Source organism: Danio aesculapii, chromosome 2 (genome assembly GCF_903798145.1).
Source record: "Danio aesculapii chromosome 2, fDanAes4.1, whole genome shotgun sequence".
NCBI lineage: Eukaryota > Metazoa > Chordata > Actinopteri > Cypriniformes > Danionidae > Danio > Danio aesculapii.
Genome location: NC_079436.1, coordinates 8578314 through 8602001, shown reverse-complemented (window position 1 = coordinate 8602001; position 23688 = coordinate 8578314). Strand labels below are relative to the sequence as shown.

At 38.8% G+C, this 23688-nt stretch overlaps 1 protein-coding gene across 1 annotated transcript in view; it reads right to left on the bottom strand.

Moving 5' to 3' along the window:
• Positions 1-7841: 7841 nt before the first annotated feature.
• tbl1xr1b (TBL1X/Y related 1b) overlaps positions 7842-23688 on the bottom strand; it is a 33040-nt gene continuing 17193 nt past the window's right edge. The window contains exons 7-16 of the mRNA XM_056472065.1: positions 22593-22734; positions 22447-22510; positions 22262-22359; positions 19265-19325; positions 18991-19112; positions 15091-15165; positions 14838-14965; positions 12977-13142; positions 11559-11660; positions 7842-9253 (exon numbers count right to left, since the gene is read on the bottom strand). Coding sequence (XP_056328040.1) covers positions 9227-9253; positions 11559-11660; positions 12977-13142; positions 14838-14965; positions 15091-15165; positions 18991-19112; positions 19265-19325; positions 22262-22359; positions 22447-22510; positions 22593-22734 — 985 coding nt within the window. The 3' untranslated portion in view covers positions 7842-9226. The remainder of the gene's footprint in view (positions 9254-11558; positions 11661-12976; positions 13143-14837; positions 14966-15090; positions 15166-18990; positions 19113-19264; positions 19326-22261; positions 22360-22446; positions 22511-22592; positions 22735-23688) is intronic.

Below are 23688 nucleotides of genomic sequence, written 5' to 3'. Positions count from 1 at the left end.
TTTCCTTCGACTGGTTCAGTGTTTCATGATGCCTCGCTTTGCCCACCACTAGATATCCTAGGGTAAGAAACTAGTTATTTCTAATGTGTTAGGACTCATCTGATTCATCTGGACCAGCCGTGGTCAATCGTAAACACATCATCCTCTCGAGATTAGTTTTCAAGAGTTCACACTTAGCTGAATGATAATATAACTGTTTGGGCATGCGGTCCCGGGAGAGAGCCCTGAGCTCATAAGATCCATCGAGCCCGGGGCTCCCTCCCGTTGCAAGGCGAGAAGGGAGTTGTGAGCTCAGTAGATCTCGAGAACTCCCCCGCTGTAATAACCAATGAACAGCCAGTGATTGCTCTTGAGAGATAACCATTTACTAGGAGCAATTCATATAGTGCCGGTTTGGATTAGTCAATTAACTTATGTTGCATGTTTTTGGACGGTGGGAGGAAACCGGGAAACCCGGGGGAAACCCACGTGAGCACGGGGAGAAAAATGCAAACTCTCGCACAGAAATGTCTGCGTTGGTTGGTAAGCCTAGAACCAGAGACATTCTTGCTGTGAGGGCAAAGCAGTGCTAAGCACTGGGCCACCGTGTCAACCATCTAGGAAGAAGGAGGAGTAGGGGAGTCATTTTTCAAAAGTGGACCATTTAAAGTCATGTTCAAGGAACTTTAATACAATTAGTTGAATTAAATGTGGTTTCTGAAATATCGATATGTGCTTTATTTGTCAGTGTTATTGTACAAAATTTAAATTGAAGAATTTTAATTGAACAATTTCTCAGTTTTTTGTTCTGTTTTTTCACAATGTTGAAATTTGTTTGTTTTTTTTAAGTGTATTTTCTAGGCCTTGAATCCATATGCCTGAAATTCAAGTGCTTTCAAGAAGCGTGGGAACCCTGTATACATGAAACATTTATTTTGTGTAGTAAAAATGATATTTTGTATTGTCCTAACACAATTGAAAACATGCTGAAACATTTGAAAAAAAAGTGCACTTTGATGATCTGTTGCGATATCAGTACCAAGAGTTCTTAAAATGTACATATTGTTTGTGAAATTTTGTGGCTCAGTGGTTAGCACTGTCACCTCACAGCAAGAAGGGTGCTGGTTTGAGTCCCGGTTGGCATTTCTGTCTGGAGTTTGCATGTTCTTCTAGTGTTGGCGTGGGTTTCCTCCGGGTGCTCTGGTTTCCCCCACAGTCTAAAGAAATGCAGTATTGGTGAATTGAATGAGCTAAATTGGCCGTAGAGTATGAGTAGGCCCACACGGAATCTGAGCTCGCAGAATTCTAGCCCATCATTAATTCTGTTTATTTACTAGAGTAAATGCGTGTAAATCTATATTTATTCAGTTTTTAAATTAATTTCAGTAACATTATTGACTAAAATGTTCATCTTATTTATGTACAATGCAGTTTTTACAGTAATATTTTCTCTTTTAGTAGATATATGAGAGACTTGCTTTGTTTACCGAATAAAGTGAATCTAATTGGATTTGCATTTTAAACATTAAATAAAAGTTTAAAAGATATTATTTTTTTATTTCATATATTAAGGTTTTAATTATGATACTCCTGAAATAATTCCGCAGAAATCTCCAGATTTTTACCAAAATTCTCCACAGAAATTGCAAAAAACGTCCGCAGATTCCGCCTGGCCCTAAGTATGAGTGTGTGTGTGTGTGAGAGTTTATGGGTGTTCCCCAGTACTGGGTCACGACTGAAAGGGCACCCGCTGGGTAAAACATATGCTGGAATACCAGTTAGTGGTTCATTCTGTTGTGGCGACCCCTGATAAATAAAGAGACTAAGCCGAAGGAAAATAATGGAATGAATGAATGAATTAAAAACTGTACTTACAGGTCCTTTTAGATCATCTTGATTTGTCTGGAGGTGATGATCGGCTGGATCTTTGCCATTTAGATTTCTCTTCGATCCATTTTAACTGCTTATTTTCTTTCACGTTTCCCCCCTCTCCAGTCAACTTATTATGGTAATAATTTTTTTGTCTGAACCATGTTTGGAAGGTCTCCTTTTACACCACAATTCAGAAAGACATACAGCTGAAGTCAGAATTACTAGCCCCCTGGTAATTTTTTTTCCAATTTCTGTTTAATGGAGAATATATTTCTTTTCTTTGCCATGGAATTTTAATTCTTGCAAACAGCATTTTACAACAACCCACAAAACAATCCCCAAATAAAACAATCAACATCTGAAAAAAAATTTAATTAGGTCAATCTAAAAATAAATATTAAATTATAAATATAAATAAAATAAATACAAATACTGAAAAAAATTAAATAAATAAAACCAAACCAAACCTAAAGGAGAACACATTTCCAAACCTAATAGTTTCAATAACTAATTTCTAATAACTGATTTATTTTATCTTTGCTGTGATGACAGTAAATAATATTTTACTAGATATTTTTTAAGATACTAGTAGTCTCAATTATAGCCTCAGTTTCCTGTTCTTAGCTGACAGGAGTGGCACCCGATGTGATCTTCTGCTGCTGTAGCTCATCTGCCTCAAGGTTGGACGTGTTGTGCATTCAGAGATGCTCTTCTGCAGACCTCGATTGTAATGAGTGGTTATTTGAGTTACTGTTGCCTCTCTATTAGCTGGAACCAGTCTGGCCATTTCTCCTCTGACCTCTGGCATCAATAAGGCATTTGCGCCCACAGAACTGCCGCTCAATGGATATGTTCTCTTTTTCTGACCATTCTCTGTAAACCCTAGAGATGGTTGTGCGTGAAAGTTTTAGCAGTTTCTGAAATACTCAGACCAGCCAACAGCCGTCTGGCACCAACAACCAAATTTGCCGTAATGAGCAGTTGGACAGGTGTACCTAATAAAGTGGCCGGTGAGTGTATTCTCAAAACAAACAAAAAAAAAAAACCCTCTTAATTAAATTTTTCAAGCATATCTATACTAAAATATTGTGGATTTTTTTTTTTTTGCAACATGTAATGGCTTTATGAAATTCCCATTTTTCAAAAAGCCTTATGCTGTGTTCACACCAGATGTGGAATGTGTGAATAAATAGTGCTAGGCGAAAAATAACGCGTGAACATTTTGAGTTTACTTGATTCATTCGCACATCAAATTCGATTCATTCACGCATTACATTGACTTCACAATAGATGTGGATTCGCATCATGGGCAGGGCTTCTGTCTGCCCGGTCACTCTAGTTTCTTTGCTAAATGGCTAACATGGATGTTATTGCGATAATAGCTGTGCTTTAGGAATGTTGAAAAACAGCATATATTCGTTCGGCGCTGTGTCTGAGTGCACTAGATGCTTTCAGAGGTGCACCCAGCTCTGTGAGTTCATCAACTCCTCCAGAAACTATACCTGGATGATGGAGGAGGCTTTCAGCGGTGCTTCAGACTAAAGCCTGTTTCACACCGCAAGCGGCAGCAGCGCGTGAGCATATCGTGAGCAGCGAGCGTTTTTTCGGGGTCCATGTTAACAGATTAGAGCTTTCATACCGCACGCAGCAGTAGTGTGTCAGTCAGTGCGAGGCGTGAGAGTCGCTGAAGCAGCAGTGCCGCGATAGTTTCGGCGCTGGGTCTATTTTTGCCGTGCTGCTCACGCTTAAAGTGACAGTGCATTGATAATGACCAAAACGCATTGAATGACAGTAAAAAGTAGCAATTTTACACAATAAATGCGTTAATAATATCCGCTGATTTATATATAGTCAATCAAATGAACTTAAACGATTAAAAACTGCAACAAACATTTATTTAGGCCCAAAATATTTATTTACGGGGGTTGTAGTCCATAGCGAAGTGTATTGTGGGTAGTGTAGTACGACACGCATGCTGGATGATGTGAGCTCGCCGTTCGCTGTGCAGCTGAAGCAGAGCAATAAAGCTTTATACGGCTTTGATTTATGTTCACTCAAGTTATTCCACCCGGGAGCTGTTTGCACTGTGAACCTGACAACTCGAAAATAAGTAAAAGAAGGGCATGCATTGATAACTTTTGTCCGTCTCATCCTTTGCACAAGCTGTTACTCTGCCGCTAGACATTACTGAAGCGGAGAAAGTAACACTGTTTGATCATGTATTAATATCATTATAACTATATTGTATAAATATTATTATAACTAGGCCTACAACAACCTGACAATCACAAACCAAATGACATATCACAGGCGACTGTCTTCTGAGTGCACCAGACATGAATGACACTCCTCATAGAGCTTGAGAATCCCACAGTACTGTATGATCTATATCATTTGTGAAATAAAGACTTGCAGGTTAAAGAAACAGCATAGGAGGAGTTTGCCGCGAGCCTTGGTGCACATGAAAAGTATTAAATGTGTATTTGTATATATAGAGAGAGAGATATGTAACTAGAAAAAATAGACAGAGATAGATTGATCTCTGCAGCAGCTGCCGAAGAGCTGCGCGCTGCAGACGCAGCTGGTGGGAAAGGCAAACGCCTGCGTGCTGCTTCTGCTCTCCATATGCGCTGCGCAAGCTCTGCTCACACACTGCCTTCGGTTGCGATGTGAAACAGGCGTAAGCCGAGCCCAGTTTGATGAGCTGTTGTCTGATGTCGGCAAGAGGATTTCCTCTCGGGACACCAACAACAGGCACTCCGTCATAATAACTCCCCTACACAAACAAGCTCATGATTGGTTAACGAGTCACGGATGTCTGCTGAAGTTCAGATTTTCCAACGCACAAAACGCTCAACTCGAGCTACATCATTTGTTCGAATCGTGTCATTCGCGCCGCCTCATTTGCACGAATTGCGCCGCAGGATGTTTATTTGCGTCTTTGCATTGGCTTAACATGTAAATCACTCACGCTTGATCCGTGTCTGGTGTGAACGCAGCATCAAACTAAAGGGTGAATTGAGAGAAGACCTGCAGAAACCTAGTTTTCTGCTTTTTTTTGGTTGATTTGATTGTCTTGGGATAAAAAAAAAAAGTGTTACTAGCATGTTGAGTGTACATAAAACATACATACAATAAGTGCGAATGCTATTTTTTTATGTTAAAGAATTCCTGCATTTATAAAGATTCAAACGACACAAACGCTATACTATCAAAATATATTTATTCTGGACTTCTCATCTGATCTGACTCAAATCACAATAGTCAAACCAACACTGCAGTAAGTGATTTCTGCTAGAGAGTGAGCAAAACAAGAGGGGGAAAAAGCAAAGAGGAAACAGAAGCAGATTAAAGGTTAGACAAAAATCGCTGAACAAGTATTTACATGGTTGGAGAGGTTCTGATATGCCCATGTAAGTGCTTTCGACGAGAGCTAAAAACAACATTAGAATTACAAAATATTCTGAAGTACAAAATTTTCAAAGGGCCGTGGACGGCAAGCAGAGTGCTAGACGCTGAGGAGACGAGAAGCAAACGCCTGCGCGCACGCACACACTGTAAAAAGTAGATCTTTTTTTAAAAATTAAAACATTATAAAATACCATTCCACTGTCATAGACAATATAATAAATAGCGTGTTTTCGTACAATCTACTCGTTGATTATATTAGAGCAAGCTTCAAAATACTCCTCTCTTGAAAAAAACAGGAAAGGAAATTAAGAGGGGGATGCAATTTATAGTTGATACTAGGGAGAAAAAGACATTTGTTAGCATTTCAGGCTACATTTGTATTTAAAAAACAAAACAAAAATAAAACTGTTACACAAGTTTAAACCAGCCGCCTCAACCTCTAATAATTATCAGAAGACTGGGTTCATTCAAGTAAATGCTTAACGTCGCTCAAGTAATTTCCATCCAGAACATATATTAAAAAAAAACATTAAGTGCTCAGTGGATTTGATGGGAGTATGTCTAAAGTGCTGAGAAGTGGCACGAATGCTGGGTTAAAGCGGCTTTTCTGGACTATGACTGTCTAATGGTATTTTATAAAGACACGTCTAGAAAACTCCAAATCAATGTGCTTTACCCTGAAGGAACCGTGCTGCGAGAAATCCAAAACCGTGAACGGAGTTTACACAAAAAAATCTAGCATTTAAAACGATAGCATGAGGAAGTATAAAAACCCTGCGCTCACGTTTAGCTTTTCTACATCAGTTTTTGCATTATACTCACATCTTCGCTGAGCAATACCCATGGCAACTTACTAGAGCTAAGGCGCAAAAATCATTCCACAAATTGATTTGGGGTTTTCAAAATGCGTCGCTGTTCTCTCTTGAATAGATTCTGAGCTTAGTTTAACAGTAGAGAGCGCTCTAGGCTAGTTTTTAACAGCAGAGATCGCTTTAGGTTAGTTTTCAACAGCAGATGGCGCTCTTAGCTAGTTTTTCACAAAAGATGGGGCTCTTAGCTAGTTTTTCACAGCAGATGGCGCTCTTAGCTAGTTTTTCACAAAAGATGGGGCTCTTAGCTAGTTTTTCACAAAAGATGGGGCTCTTAGCTAGTTTTTCCACAGCAGATGGCGCTCTTAGCTAGTTTTTCACAAAAGATGGGGCTCTTAGCTAGTTTTTACCAGAAGATGGCGCTCTTAGCTAGTTTTTCACAAAAGATGGGGCTCTTAGCTAGTTTTTTTTTTTTACCAGAAAATGGCGTTTTAGCTAGTTTTTAACAGCAGATGTCTTAGCTAGTTTTTAACAGCAGATGGCGCTCTTGGCTAGTTTTTAAACTAGAGATGGTGCTCTTGGCTAGTTTTTAACAGCAGATGGCGCTCTTGGCTAGTTTTTAACAGCAGATGGCGCTCTTGGCTAGTTTTTACCAGCAGATGGCGCTCTTGGCTAGTTTTTAAACAGCAAATGGCGCTGTTAACTAGGTATTTAAAAAGCAGGAGATGCTCTTGGCCAGTTTATAACAGAAGATGGCGCTCTTGGCTAGTTTTTAAACAGCAAATGGCGCTGTTAACTAGTTTTTTTAAAAAGCAGGAGATGCTCTTGGCTAGTTTATAACAGCAGATGGCGCTCTTGGCTAGTTTTTAACAGCAGATGGTGCTCTTGGCTAATTTTTAACAGCAGATGGCGCTCTAGGCTAGTTTTTAAGAGCACGAGGCGCTTTAGGCTAGTTTTTAACAGCAGATGGTGCTCTTAGCTAGTTTTAAAATGCAGGAGGCGATCTAGGATAGTTTTTAACAGCAGATAGCTCTTAGCTAGTTTAACAGCAGACGGTGCTCTGGGATTAGTTACTAACAGCAAACAGCACACTAGTTTTTAACAGAAGATGGCGTTCTTGGCTAGTTGTTAATAGAGGATAGCGCTATAGGTTAGTTTTTAACAGCAAACTGTTAAAACTGCAAACTGTTACAGCAAAGAGCAAACTCTGGCCTAGTTTTTAACAGCAAGATGGCGCTCTTGGCTAGTTTTTACAGCAAATGGCGTTCTTGGCTAGTTTAACAGCAGATAATATTATAAGCTAGTTTTTAAGAGAAGATGGCGTTCTTAACTAGTTTTTAATAGCAATCGGTGCTCTGTGCTAGTCTTTGAATAACAGACATCGCTGTAGGCTAGTTTTTAAACAGCAGATGGCGGTCTTGGCTATTTTCTAACAGCAAATGGTGCACCATGCTAGTTTTTAACAGAAGATGATGCTATAGGCTTGTTTTTAAACAGAAGATATGGTTATAGGCTAGTTTTTAACAGCAGAAGCCACTCTAGGCTAATTTTTAATAGCAGATGGCGCTCTGGGCTAGTTTTTAACAGAAGATGGTGCTCTGGGCTAGTTTTAAACAGCAGATAGCACTCTGGGCTAGCTTTTAATAGCACACAAGGCCAGTTTAACATAGCGGCACTCTGGGATAGTTTTTAACAGAAGATGGTGCTCTTTGCTACTTCTTAAACAGCAGATGGCGCTCTTAGCTAGATTGATGAAGAGCATAATTGCGTTCAACAGACATGTGCAAGTTGGCTCTTGTGTCATTAGAAGAATGTGTAAACAGCTCACTTTGAACTCCCTTGTAATTCATGTAAAGCTTTCCTAACTTTATTAATGATTATTTTTTCGTTCGAATGGCATTCGTAAGGAATTGAATGTTTTTGTAAACATACAGCACATTTCTGCTGTTATAAACTAAACTTAGGAATCAATTCAAAAGAGAACAGCAATGTATTTTGAAAGTCTCAGAATCGATTTCCTGAACGTTTTTTTTCCCGCCAAAGTTCAACAATTTACAAAGAAAAATAGTGAGCAAAACAGGCAAAAACAGCACCGACTCAAACTTCCTTTGGACTTTCGAGGTTAAAGATTGAAACAAGCATGTCCACTTCCCCGCTGCCTGACTTAAACAATCGCACATCCCCATAAATCTGTCATAAAGACTAACGCTGTACAGTCGCACGCATACAAACTCACTGCAGCACTACAAGTGTGAGGACCAAACTGAAAGATCATTCAACATTTATAGAAAAGCAAGAAACCATAGCACTAGGAAGAAGAGTAGAAAAAAAACGAGCCGTTGTGTAAAATGTCATCTTAGGATGAAGGCGAGTGAATAATCAATATAAAAAGTGTGAAGGATTAAACGGTTTTCTATAGTTTGTGTAACAGCGAGGGTGAATGTGTAGATTGTGTTTTTAGGGTGGGCCTATTGGAAACTACATACAGGCTTCACCGATGAGTTTCACCCATTTATGAATCGCAAGTTCGGTTTTAGTCTTACCACAAAGTTGCATAGGTTGTACAAAATAACACAGGGCATTCGTTTTAGAAAATATAGCTGAGTAATTTAATAGCCTTTGTGTACTCTTATAACTCTGTTAAAAAAAAAAAAAAAAAGAAGAAGAAGAATCTAATTATTTCTCAAAGTTTGGCAAAAAAAAAAAAAAAATCCTTGAGCAATTTTTTTTTTTGGAGAACAGTTCCAAAGTCACGGAGCCACTAAACATACAGTGCCAATACTCTGAATTGTCAATCTCAAACGGCCACGAGGCGGCCATATTCAACAGCTCATGCAGTTTCACCTCAACCGTCGCTGGATTGCTGACGTGTACAATATGTGCACTTCAGCGATGTGGAGCTCGGCCCTCTGGGCTTGGAATGATGCTTTATGAGGTGTGTATTTGTGTGTTCATCTTGTGTCGAGCGTGTCTGTATATAACAGTCTGTGATCACGCTGGTTATGTGTGTGTGGTAAACGCTGTGTGTCTGTTGGTCAGGGTTGAGGTCTGATACCTCATGTGTGGATTACAGCAGTGGATGATGGGCCAGGGACAGTCGTTACATTTGGCTATGCACACATTCATAGTCGGTCCATGGCTTCCCAGCGGCGGCGTCATTTCCTTAGGTCTAATACACAAACCTGGAGTGGGAGAGAAAAGGTATGGCTTAATTATGACCGCTAGTGACGTTAATCCTCATGAATAATCACATAGAAGAAAACGAAATGCAATTTAAGAACAGCAGGAAAAATATAAATGTCAATTTCCTGTAGAAAACGTAACTGGAAATTAAAATATGGTTTGAAATTTTAGGTTTGCTGGGCTTTTAAGGCTGACCAAAGTTGGTGATTTTACATCTACATGGCTCCAAAGCTTGAATTTTTGTTAATATTTACGGTCAATAAAGTAAAAAAATACTGTCAATTACAGTTTTAAAGGGGACATATTACTCCTCTTTGTACAATATATAAAGTCTCTTATGTCCCTAGAGTATGTTTGATCTCAATTTTGCCACTTTAAATGCAAATGAGATTATGCTCCCAGCTCTTTTTAAAAGTTGCCGGAGCAATACACACCTTAGTATCACCATAGTGGCAGATTCAAAACTCTAATGTCTAGGCTAGTTTTTAACAGCAGATGGCGCTCTTGTCTAGTTTTTAACAGCAGGAGGTGCTCTAAGCTAGTTTTTAACAGCAGATGGCGCTTTAGGCTAGTTTAAGAGCACGGGGCGCTTTAGGTTAATTTTTAAACACCAGACGCTGCTCTGGGGCTAGTTTTTAACAGCAGATGGCGCTCTTAGCTAGTTTTAAAAAGCAGGAGGCGATCTAGGATAGTTATTAACAGCAAACAGCACACTAGACTAGTTTTTAACAGAAGATGGCGTTCTTGGCTAGTTGTTAATAGAGGCTAGCGCTATAGGTTAGTTTTTTTTTAACAGCAAACTGCACTCTGGCCTAGTTTAACAGCAAGATGGTGCTCTTGGCTAGTTTTTACAGAAGATGGCGTTCTTGGCTAGTTGTTAATAGAGGATAGCGCTATAGGTTAGTTTTTTAACAGCAAACTGCACTCTGGCCTAGTTTTTAACAGCAAGATGGTGCTCTTGGCTAGTTTTTAACAGCAGATAGTTCTCTTGGCTAGTCTTTGAATAACAGACCCTGTTGTAGGCTAGTTCAACAGCAGATGGTACTCTTCGATATTTTCTAACAGCAAACGGTGCACCATGCTAGTTTTTAACAAAAGATGGTGCTCTTAGCTATTTTTTTTTTACAGCAGATGGCTCACTATGCTAGTTTTTAACAGAACATGGTGGTCTTGTATCACCATAGTGGCAGATTAAATACTCTAATGTCGGATGGCTGCTTCTCACTCAGGGCTGTTTATGCTAATGAGGAAAAGATCGTAACTAATGGGCGGGGCTTTCCCCCTCTGATGACATGTACATAGGGAAAATGTCAATCTACTTGTTTCTGCAGACTGTTTTTATGAAGTGCGATTATAAAAAACAGAACTAATTCAATTTTACCTTTAGAGGCTGGCTATATTCACACACTGTTGCCACAAAACTGTGTTTAGATACGCCTTATAAATGCATAATAGGTCCTCTTTAACAATGCATGAGACCACATCATCTACAACAAAGGTTTTCAACCAAAACAGGAAACATTTTATGCATTTTGTCTGTTCGTTTAAACCACGATGGGCCTTTTGGGACTGAAAACTGATTACAAAGTGGACGTTTTTGAAAACACAGTGGTTGTCATGTCTGTCTAACCACCTAAAAATGAGAAAATGTATAGATGTATAGATCAAAGGCAAATGCAAACTAACATACACAACAAGGACAGAGTATGTGGTAGCGTTGTTGTTGTTGCTCAAGTGTTTGCTAATGCTTCCTCAGCAAAGCGTGTATTTACTTCACATTGCGACCAATAGTGGAGACGCATCTTATATTAAAAAAATCCACAACACATGTGAGCGCCGAGCTATAAGTTGTCACTTTCTTACAGATGCTATAAAAATGACAGCGGCAAGCACGGGCATGGCTTACATAACAGCGACTTAAGACATTGAAATTGTTGTCCTGTAAACGTGACACTAAAACGGAAAGGAAATCTGTATTTGATCTCTGCATTTTACTTTATAACCAAGCAAGTTGGCTACAAAAAAGCTTTTTTTTAAAATAATATATAAAAATAATAATAAAAGGCAGCCATTCATACCCTTTGATTAAAGTTTACAGCCTGTCCAACCCAAAAACCTCACATGTCATAATTACTTTGCAAAGGGCTAGGCAGTTAATTTCCAATTAGAAAGATGCAACCCTTTATTTTGGCATTAAAACGTTTTTAAAATATTACAAAATCTGTTGAGATGATATGATAATCGATCAATGTAAATGCTGGAACTCATTCTAACGTGAAACAACATGGCTGTAATCAAACTCACCGATCCGTCTGATGCACTTGCGCCCACTTTGTCTCCAGTGGAGTTCCAGCATACTTCAAAAATACCGCCAGTCCCTCTGTAGCTGTTGACTAAAGCACCGCTCTGGAGGACACAAAGAGAGATGTGAGAAGCCATCACCAATACTGCTGAATGTTGGGAAAAAAAATCCATGTTCATTCTGCATATTACACTGAGAAGAAATGAAAAGTAGAATCAGCTCATACAATAGCTTTCAACAGTAACACTGAGTTTTTGAAAGCAACAGACATTTCTATTCATAGAAGATGTCATAGAAACATTTATAGTACACAATATCTCCATTTCTGAACGTCTCACGGTTTCCACTAAAATATTGAGCAACACTTGTTTTAACACTGATAAGAAGAGATGTTTCTTGAAGATTAAATTAAGACTGTGATTTCTGGCATTGGAAACTACAGATTTATTAAAAGGCACCTCGGTTATTAAAGGACAATTCACTCAACATAAAATGTACACACCCTTTAGTTGTTCCAACCCTTTAAGATTTTCTTTATTCTCTTAAATACAAAAGAAGATATTTTGAAGAAAGTTGGAAATTGGTAGCCAGTGACTTTCATAGTATTTGTTTTTCCTACTATGAAAGTCAATGGTTAAAGGTTTCCAGCACACTTTAAAAAACCTTCTTTAAAAGATGAACGGAAAAAAGAAACTCCAATTGGGAAAAAGTAAATAGTGAGAAAATTTGTATTTTTGGGTGAACGATGCCTTTAGGACCATTTTTTACTCAAATATGTAGTAGAATATCTACTATACAGGCAAATAATCAGCTATATATATATACACACACACACACACATACAGTTTGAGTTGCCTTATTGGGTTTTACAGTACTCAGTTGGTTTGAGTTCTCTTCATTTATCTGTGCTCAAATTGCTTCATTTACTCAAATAGATTAAGTTCACAGTACTCGTTAGGAATAGTTTTTGAACTTAAAAGGTTTGTTGCAATCGGCTTCCTCAAATGGTTTGAGTTACCTTCACTTTTTGGGTTTTACAGTGTAGAAAGCCTAGTAAGAGCTTGATTAGCTAGCCCTGGTGTGTCTGATTGGGATTGGAGCTGAAATCTGCATGACACCGGACCTCCAGGACCAAGATTGAGAACCTTTGCTTTATGTTATGCTAAGGCATATACATTTCAGCTTTCTTCAATATATATTTTGTGTTCAGAATTGTTTTTTTGAGTGAACTACCCCTTTAATACTTTGAATATCTGAAATCCAATTATTTTTAAGTGTTAAATTTAACAACTTTATAAATGCAACCGTGGTGAGCAGAAGCTTCTTTCAACATAGAAGACTGTACCCACTAAATTCTTCATTTTATTCATCTGAAGTGGATGAAAAATGAGTAAAGCGATTATTGAAGAGCCTACAGTACCTGCGTGTTCCAGATATGGACACACTTGTCAAAGGAGCCGCTGGCCAGGTGCCGACCGTCTGGGCTGAAGGCCACACTGTAGACGGGCTCCTGGTGTTTGGTCAGTGTGTGGATGCAGGCTCCACGTTCAGCATCCCACAGACGCACCGTTGAGTCGAATGACGCACTTCAGGCACAAAATACAAAAAAAAAATATATACATCAGACGTATGTATACATCAGTATACATCAGACGTAGGCTGATACTCAGTAATTCCATATATTGTGATAATGAACATGCATAATATTGATATAGATGGCACTTTAAACAATTAATAATAAATAAATAATTAATTAATATTCACAGTATTTTAAGATGCAATAGGTGGTTGTCTTCACATTGTAATATTTTCTTCTGCTAGTTGAAAGTGCTGGTTGAAAGTCTCTTCATAATATAAATACAGGGCTTAAAGTATTCTGGCACCGTGCCGGATCTCCGGCGTGTGGCCGTGAGGGAAACATTTTTTTTAGAGCCTGTGCGTGCGGTTTAATTAGGGATGCTCAAAATAATTGATTAACCATTAACCGAAAGGGTGCATTTGTAACCGATTAATAGTATCAGTTAAATGATTAAAAAATATTATTATTATATATGAGTTTGGCCGCAAAAGGGCCGATCACAGCGAACGCGCTTTTTGCGTTGAGAGGGGCATCTGTTGAATGGTTTACTAAAGGTCGCGAGTGTTTAACACGCTGCTTATGCGCCCTGGGCGCCTCGCGGTTTCCCGTTGCGCACTGTGTGCTTGAGCAGAAATAGCGTGTTACGTCAGTCGCGTCGTTTTCGTTCTTCAATCAAATGAAAGCACTGCAGGGTTTCTGTTGAGGTGACAGCAGGGTCTGTGTTGTCAAAGCGACTACGGCAAACTTTTAATGATGGAGGAGAGACTTGGGGGTCGCAGTTTCAAGTTATCCAGAGCTGTATTACTTGACATATCTTGAATATCACAACATTATTAAAAAATTACAATTATAACATCGACAGCAACATGACTTGCGCACAATAGACCAGCTGATTCAGTCGTTTCCTAGTTACATACAAAAGAGCACCGCGCTTCTTTTTTTCTTGTCAACATAAAAGGCAGTGTGGTGCGCCTCACGTTTTTGCAACGGAAAGACGTGCTCTTTATAATCGGCCCTTAAGTGTGCAATAAATATTTGTTAACTCTCGGGACAGTAACACGTGCAAACACACATGTCTACAGACGATTTTCTTTCATCACACGCAGCGCGCGCACACATGAACTGCGAGTGAGACGGAGGAAAGGAGTCATAATCATAAGACATAATCTTTAATCTAATGACTTTTATTAAAAATGTTGACAGAGGTTTTGTGAAATAATAATAACAGCGAAGCATTAATTAAATGCATATTTTCTGTTGAGGGTTCGATTGGAGGTAGCCTGATATTTTATTTGACGGAAGAAAAAAACATGATTGGACAAACAGCCTATGTCGGTTCTTAAAGTGGATTCAGTCAGTGTTTTTGTTTTGTAATCTAAATTCATCATTTAAGTGAAAATATCTAAGGCAGGGCTATTTATTTTATTCTTTTTATTTAGTTTTTCTTTTTCTCTATGCTGTTGGAAACACTGCAGGTGCGTGAAGATGCTCTGTTATGTTCTGTATGCTGTTCGCATGTTAAAATAAATCAGTATTTTAAAATGCAATATTTAATGTGTCACACAAAATAGACACGTCAATTATTTGTATTAAATTAAAAAAATATATATGAATCTGACCAGTTAACGGTTAATAAAGACACCCCCCCCCAAATGTATTTTTATGTATATTTTTATACTGGGTAAGGATTAAAAATAAGTACCTGGCCAGCATGAGGTTGGCGTTGGGGTTGTTGGTTCCAGGTCCAGTAGGGCTCCATTTGATGGTGTAGATCTCCTTACTATGGGCTTGCAGGTCATGAACGCACATGTCTTGCTTCATACTCCAAAGCTGACATTAAATACACACAAATCCACATTATTGTAATAGACACTCTCAAGCTAATGCTTCAGATATGTTCAGATAGTTTTTCATTAAGGTAGTGAGCAATCAATCCAAGGTTGTTTGCAGATCACCTTTAGCGTCATGTCATCAGAGCAGGAGGCCAAGAGATTCCCTGTTGGATCCCATTTGATTGCATTGACTTCATTCTGTGGACAAGAGTTTAAAGAGTGGTTACTTAAGGCCTGTTCACAACAGTTATTGATGGCAGTAACTATAATGCTGACTATTTAGTGTCCACAAGAGCCAGTGATAATGGTCCTTTTAATCTAAGCTTGTGTGCTTAACTTTCAGAGAAGTAATTGTGGAAATGTTTGACCTGTAGCGGTGTATGTTTGCTGTCTTGTCACAATATGGTCTGATTTGGTATCTTTTAGACAGCGATACAAGAATTAAAAAAAAACTTGTCATTTTACCTATACAATTATTTAATTTACACCTATAAGAAATGAACAACAATAGGGAAAAAAATTGTAATAAAAAATAAAAAATCCTATTTAATCTTCATTTATTTTCCTATAAAATGCTTGCAGGGAGCAGGTAAATATATATTTCTATATTTGTAGCCTATTCTCTATGTATAAATGTTTTAGTTCATTTTTTTCATACGCACAACACTATATTAGGGGTGTCAAAATTAATTGTTTCTTCAATGCACTGTGATGCAGACACAAACAATTCGATATTGGTTCAGTAATAGATTATAACCGTTTCATACTTACATCATTTATCTCTTTTGCGCTGTCGCGGTACAATACTATGGTAAAGGAGGTGAGGGCGAATAAATAAAACACTCAAACTATGTAAAAAGCAGACAACTGTGCACAATTCACTGCTTGTGAGTTTAACAAGTGTTTGTCTTTCACTGACAATAATGAAGGTACAGCATTTGAGCCATAAGCTGCCATTTCACAGCTAGGGAGAATATGAAAAACTCCAGCTGTAAAACTCCATCTCTACCTATCTCTCTCTCCCTTACTTTGGACATTTGATTACTGGCGTGTTCGTGAGGTAACTTTTCCTCTCCTCTCGGCTGTTAAAGCGATACTTGTGGATCCAGACACGAGTGTGTCTGTAGTGTGAGTTTTCTTTACGGAGTCTATTACAGATTACCCGTGATAACCGTCCATTATGTGCATATAGACTGTAACTGCGGTTGTTCTAATCAGTGAACAGCGCTGACAGTTTTAGAGCCAATCGCAGCCCTTACTGTTGAGCGGGTAAAGAAAATGACCAATCATGGGAGTGTAAGCTTGAAAACGCTCAAAAAGCAAGTGGGAAGATATTTACATCAGTTTATTTGCTATAATGGTTGTGTTGTTCAATTCAATTCATGTTTACTTCCATAGCACTTTTACAATGTAGATTGTGTCAACGAAGCATAACATAGACGTTCTAGTACATTGAAACTGTGTCTAGTTCTCAGAGTTGAAGTTTAGGTTTGTTGTCTTCTGTGCATGTGTGTGTTACATAAAAAAAAAAGTGTTTTCTTTGAGCAGGTAAAATTAAAGGTACAGATAATATATCTGATTGCTTGTATTAAAGGACAAAATTGTATTACAAATAATACATGTATAGATTTTAATAAATCTTGTGTTGTGATCAAAAAAAATATCTAATTTACCCATTCGCTAAGCTACATCCAAAAACCGCTACTCACCAATCGTGGCTTAGCAACCGTAACTACGCGCAGGAGCTCTGTCAAGCTTTCGAGCGAGGGAAACAAGCCAAAGCGTTGTGCAAACGCTGATACCCAGTTTACTAAAAGTTTGGACGGGGTGGTGGAATTTTTCCCTTTTTAAAACCTAAAACCCAAGAGGAGAAATGCCAGCGTGGATCAAGCTCTATGAGAGCGGAGTAAAGTTGATTTTGTTTCGATATTCCTGACAGTCATAGACAGCAATAACTCACACACTTCTTACCTTAAAAAGATCTAAACTGTGTTTCCTACAAAAATAAAAACAGGTCATGTTTCCCAGCGGTCTTTTTCTTTTTTTTGCTTGATATTATGAGCACTGCTCCGTTTAAGCCCTCGCCACACTAATAGCAATTAGGCTTGGGTGGTAATATGGTTATATGATATACTGCGGGATCTAAAAAAAGCAACGGTGTCAGTTTCAATACCGTTATACCATCAGAAAAAACAATGCACTTAAATAGGAGACAAGTATTAAACAATAAATGTTATTTATTTAATGCCTAAAAACGTGTATGCGTGATTGTCATCACGGGACAGTGTGGAGGAGAGAGAGAGAGGTGAGGTAAGATGGCGAGTCGGGCACCAAGTGACCTGGTCTCGAAAAAGAACACAACCTTTGCAGTTTTGCAGTATTTCCGGTTTCAACTGAACGAGAAGGGAGACGTGGTAAATACGAACTAGAGGTCTGCTCTCCCGCTGCTGTACTGCGAGAGCCGCAGGACCTGACCAGATTTCTTGCGGTGTGGGAATAAATTTCTGAATTAGCGCGGGAGCGGTCGGTATCTCTGGTGTAATGTAATTTGAACGGGAGTGGGTGCGTGGTCTAACAATATCGCTCCTCAGTGAGCGAGCACGCGTGGATGCTGTTTATGTGTGTGTGTGTGAATGAGAGAGAGTGTGATGCTGTGTGTCGCTTGGTGCTCTCTATGTGAGCGTGTGAATGAGGGAGAGAGAGAGAGAGCTTGGTGCTCTCTATGTGTGCGTGTGTGTATGTATATGTGTGTGTATGAGAGAGCGTCCCGCGCAGATCTCTAATACGAACAAGACAAACAGGTGACGGCGAACCTAAGGTCACATATACAGTATTCAGTTTCTGAATGGTTTAAGCACAAGCCAACAGTTTGGTGACGCTGTCTGAGCCTTACATCATAATTTTTTTTTATTATGCACAGTAATACCGGATACCAAGGTAAAATAGGGAGGAGGTTTGACAGTATCAAAATTTGGATACCGCCCAAGCCTAATAGAAATCATATTTCCATCTGTTTCAAGCTACGAATATTTTGATTACATATCAACAGAACAAAACATGATCACAATCTGAGCACTTGCGATCAATATACATCACCCGCAGCTGTTTTTCAGTCATTTATAACCCTCATGTCCATGTCAGAGCAACAATTCACCAATGTTTTCGTCGACTTTTGGAGATTAAGTCATTGGTGACAATGTTATACCAAGTGAGTGTCTGCTTTTATATTTGGTATGCATAAACTAAGCTGTTGAATGGTCAGCGTATGAGGCGGCTAGGCTAACCTAGCTTCAATTTTGATTAAATTATTTTCTAATCGTTGCCTATTATGTCGTGAATATACCTCTATAATGCATACTGCGGTCCTTTTTTGTCTGGCTTTCTCGGGTATCTCACCTGTTAGCCAAAAAATGACTAATTATATCCTTGAGAATGTCTGACACCGGCGCATACATAGTTATGGACATGCCAGGCACGAAAGCTTGACAGGCGTAGCAACAGTAATTAGGAGGACGGGGCTTAGTGAAGGGTCAATTGTGGATGGAAAGCATCGTCAATGCACCGTGATAGACCGAAATATCGAATAGAACTGAATCAATGGCGTAATCATAACCGAACTGTAAGACCAGTGTAGGTTCACACCCCTACTATATATAGTCAACAATTGGATAAAATCTACTTTTCAACTGTCAATACGCATTCTAATTTTTGGGACAATTTCGATTAAAGGTTTTGATCCACTTCAAATGTGGACTAGTGTGTGTGTGTGTATTTATATGTGCATATCTACAGGGGAGCATGGCAAGACTAAAGGATAAAATCAGCTGATTGTTAGCAAGCAAATATCTGCAGGACGATACATGCCCTCACTGCCTGGGTTGACTTATTTCTTGTAGGATTTGTTGCACATCAAATATCAATGTAAAAAGTAAAATAAGTGCACACTGATAAAGATTTACCATATAAAAATGAGGGCAGAACATGTACACTATGGCAACTATATATTAATTAAAAGAGGCTTACTGTGTGGCCCTGGAATGTTTTGATTGGTCTTTCCTGGCCCAGTTTACACACGTGAATACACATGTCTGTGCTGCAGGACGCAAACGTGTTGTTGCTCTGCCAGTCCACGTCCAGAGCTGGAGCTGAGGAGACAAACATAAACCATTCTTGACTTACGTTTAGATATAGGCTCACATATAACTGGCACATTTGGATGACTAAAAAAAATGCTGGATTAGTATAAATGATAAGGTGCATTTTGACAAAAATGTCCTGCTTTTGATTTGTCACTCACCTGAATGGAACGGAAACTGCTGCTTGGCCTCTCCTGTGTGTGCGTCCCAAATAATGGTGGTCTGAAAGATACACAAACCCATTAGCATTTCAGTTTCACCACATTTTAACTTGATGGAATACAAGAGGGCTGCAAACTAATGGCGTGTTCAGACTGCATGATTTTCAAAGTAATCGTGTCACGGATGTTTTCACAAGACTATCTGGGGCAGCGTTCAATCGGTGCTGTGTTTATACACTGTAGGATGGATCGGCGACAGGAGAGTTCACACTGCATGACTTTAAAAAAGGAAGAATTACAGACAACTTTGTCGTCTCACAACCAAACACACGCGAGAAGTGACATGGAAACAATGCAAGGTCACATAATATATCTTTCGTTATTAATAATGGAAAAAGCTGCGCTCTCATTGGCTGTCGAATGTTATTTTCAATCAGAAAACATTTCACACGGCATGATTTGAATCACAGACAGCTCCAGATATTTTGCATGCCAAATATCTCACGGGCGTCGGCGACTCATGGGCGATTCTCTCATATCGTGTCCTTGATAGTTCATACTGTGATTGTCACTCATGTGAACGCCTGTGATTTTAGGCATTTGTCTGCGATTTCACAAAACCTGTCAGAGAGTCAAAATCAGGGCTAAAATCATGCAGTCTGAACTCAGCATAAGGGTGCACTCAAGCTAGGTTATCCCAACCATGCCTGGGTGCGTTCCTCAGTTTGTTTGACAAGTGTGAGTGCTTCGAATCAGGCCCAGGCCAGTTGGACGGCCCTGGCCCGGTTGGCAGAGGTGTGCCAAAGCGCAGTTCGGTTGGGCATTGGCATCGTACACTTGCAGTGTGAGTGAAAAGTGAACCTAAGCCTGAAACTATAGAGGCGACATCACATTTAAGGAAGTGTTTCATATGGATTCATTAATAATTATTTCTTCTCGATGAACACGAACTGTCATCGTTTATTAAAAGACACAAACCCCTCGCTGCACAACAGCTGCACCTTCAGCAAACCTCCTAATATGTGCAGCACAAGGACTTTATGATCATTTATGAGCACCAAAAGTGCTGGATCTGTTTTGCTAAATATTTGACTGCATGTCACCGCATTCAAAATAACTAAAAATAATACAAAACGATATAACTAAAGCAACGTCCACTGCGCTGTGCGAGAACGCTTCTCTTCTGTTAAACTGAACAATCTAATCATCAATGAAGCAAGCGTGCTTTGGCTCGGAAGGTAAAATGCAATGCAGGCTGTCGGAGGACAGGGGAGGGGGCACTATCGCACTTCGGCACGGTTCAAGGCAACTGTCCCTAGTGTAGAGTACATTCTAAAGGGTCGTTCATACAATTCAATTTTTAATAATAGTTCTTAATCGTTTCACACACAAGTTCTAAACACTCCAGCTGACCACCCTGCAAAAGTTTTTTTTTAAACTTTTTTTTGTGTTTATTTAGAATGCGTCGCCGTAAAGTTCCCATGACGACGTGTTAAATACTAATAATAAGCTTAATAATAGTGTTTCCACTGATTTTTTCCAGCTGTGGCGGCAGACCTTTTACACAGATCTACCAACTACCTATAGCGTTATTTCAATGACAAATGTGGTGAGCGCAGTATTACAAGCCGAGAGCGCATTTATGTAGTACGAGCATATGAATCTCCTTGCTTGCGTGATGACTTCCTCAGTTCATGCACAAAAATTTTGCACGCCCTTAAATATACACTGCTCAAGTGCAGGTTTTCTTGTGCGCTCGCAAACAAACGCTGCTGAAGTGCGATTTAGTGTGTTTACGTAACGAGTATGTCTCCAACATTTATTAGATTTGCTAGAAATAATGTCTCCAATAGACCTACAGAGCGCCATTGATGCATCCTGAAGTGAAACGGCCATAAACTCTAGCAAAATAAAGTCATTGTATGCATAACCAAAGACCTTTATCTATAAATAAAGTATAATTATGGAAACTGTGTTCATCATAACTGAAAGCTACGTCGTGTTTGCTGGCCTCACACATCATGCACCTGTCAGTCAGTCAGTCAGTCAGTCAGCATGTTACCTTAAAGGCTTAAACAAATAACGCACAGCAGTACTACGGTTTCAGAAAAGCTTGCGCCGTTATAATTGACTTACCTTTTAAGTAAGTTTTGGTGCGATTATAACCCGCTATTTTAAAAAAATTACCGAATGCGAAGCTGTAATGTAGCCATGGCGGGATGAATTTTGGTGTGACGTCCCGCCATGGAAGAACGATTGTAGCGGAAATCATGTAATGATCAAATATTTGGCATATGTGTGACAAGCACACACATGTTCAGTCTAAACTGCTGGATTTACAATGTTTATTCTTCATTTTCTTCAAAAACACATGAAAGTTTAACAGGGAGTGAAATAGAGTAAACATTTTAGTAGCCTAAGCTGTGTATCTAACATGAATAAAGCACATGATCCAGTTATATTTAAAAATAATGAATAGACATTAGCATGCATCTTAAAACATTAAATGTTATGTTTTGCTAGTAGTTGCATGTATTTGAATGTCTGAAACCTAAAATAAATGTTATTTGTTTAAAAAATAGATTGTTATTTATGACAAACCCCATGCATCTCTTTCTATATGTCAGCGCGAACTGAAAGATTTGGATTTAGCAGCTAATGACGTGTGTTCTAAATGTTATAATCACAGTGGTGTGAACATGTGCTTCAGAGACAATCCTAAAGTGATCACACTGGTGTGATTGTATGCAAAATAGGGTTAAATGCTGACTTTGCTCATTTCTGTACTGAGCTGAATCATGATCAATGTGGTCAACTTTTTTACACTTTACATTTCCTCATACTCTGCAGGAATGGCAACGCTTGTCAGTTTTAAAAAAACTAATTAGTAATTACACCATTGCAACCTCTAACGAAATAACTTGCAGACAGAAACCCATTTAAACCCAGTCTGGAGCCCTGTAGTATGACATGCAGATGCATATGAATATACTTTACCTTATCAACACCAGCGCTGAGAATAAAATTTCCTTTCTTGTTCCACTTTAAAGCAAATATGGGACCTTTGTGCTGGCCCAGTGTACTGGCAAGATTACCTGCCGAGAATAAAACATTAATTAGATGAACAGATTTTGTAATTCATGATAAAAGAAAAAAAAAACTAAGAAGTTAATAAACCTTACCATCTTTAGTCCATATCCTGGCAAATCCATCATAGGATCCTGTGGCTAGAAGTGTACCTTCACTCTGTAAATACAAGAGATGAATGTGAATTTAAATAATTTAAGAGGCTAATGCAGGGGTCATAAGCTTTAGTCCCAGCACTCACATTCCAGTCCAATGAGGTGACGTCTTTGTTACTTGGTACATCCTGCCCACCCTCCCGAATGCAGTGGCGAAGCACCAGCTGAGTGGATCCTCCAGCGCTGCTCTCACTCAGGTTCCAGATCCGTGCAGTCGAGTCTCCAGAGCTGATGGGAACCAGAAAACACAGAGATAAACTCCCATTCAGAAATGACAGATATTTTGCTGAGACTAGAGATGTTGATATTCAATATCATAGTGTCGTCACAATACTTGAATTTTGGTACTAAACGTCCATTTCCTGCTAACATTTGAACGCTGTTGAGCACGTACTTAAAAACCGCTGATTGCCCACTGTATTTACGTATTAGGTTAGCGGGAAATGGACGTTTCTAAAATTTCAGTACAGATTGGTACCTAAATTCCAGTATCGGGACAACACTACGTACACAACATGTAGTGAAATTAAACATGCACAATATTGATATTGTGGACAATTTCTTTTTTGTAGTTTTTAAGCCTTAAGATTTAATTGGCTTTCTATTTTTAAACATTATATGTTAATCTAGAGCTTCGGTTTCCCGCACAATTCCAAAAAAAAAAAAAAAAACATGTGGTATAGGTGAATTGGGTAAGCTAAATAGTCAGTATTGTATGTGTGTGAATGACTATGTATGGATGTTTCCCAGTGATGGTTTGCAGCTGAAAAGGCATCCGCTACGTAAAACATATGCTGGATGGTGGTTCATTCCGCTGAGGCGACCCCAAATTGATAAAGGGACTAAGCCGAAAAGAAAATGAATGAATATTAGGTTTATGCGCAATATTTGACTATAATCAAGCTCAAAATACACCAAGCCCCTGATTTTGAAATGTCTATGTCTCAAGTAAACGTTAAAGACAAAATATGTAACATGTTACAACAACCTGTAACTAGGCCCACACGGAATCTGTGCATGAACAAATCCACAGATATTTAGCCCATCATTGAGCCTATTTATTTACTTGCGTAAATGTATATTTATTCATTTTTTAATTAATTTCAGTAATATTAGTGACTAATATGAAAACGCTCATATAATTTATTTACAATGCAGTTTGTAAAGGCATATTTTCTGTCT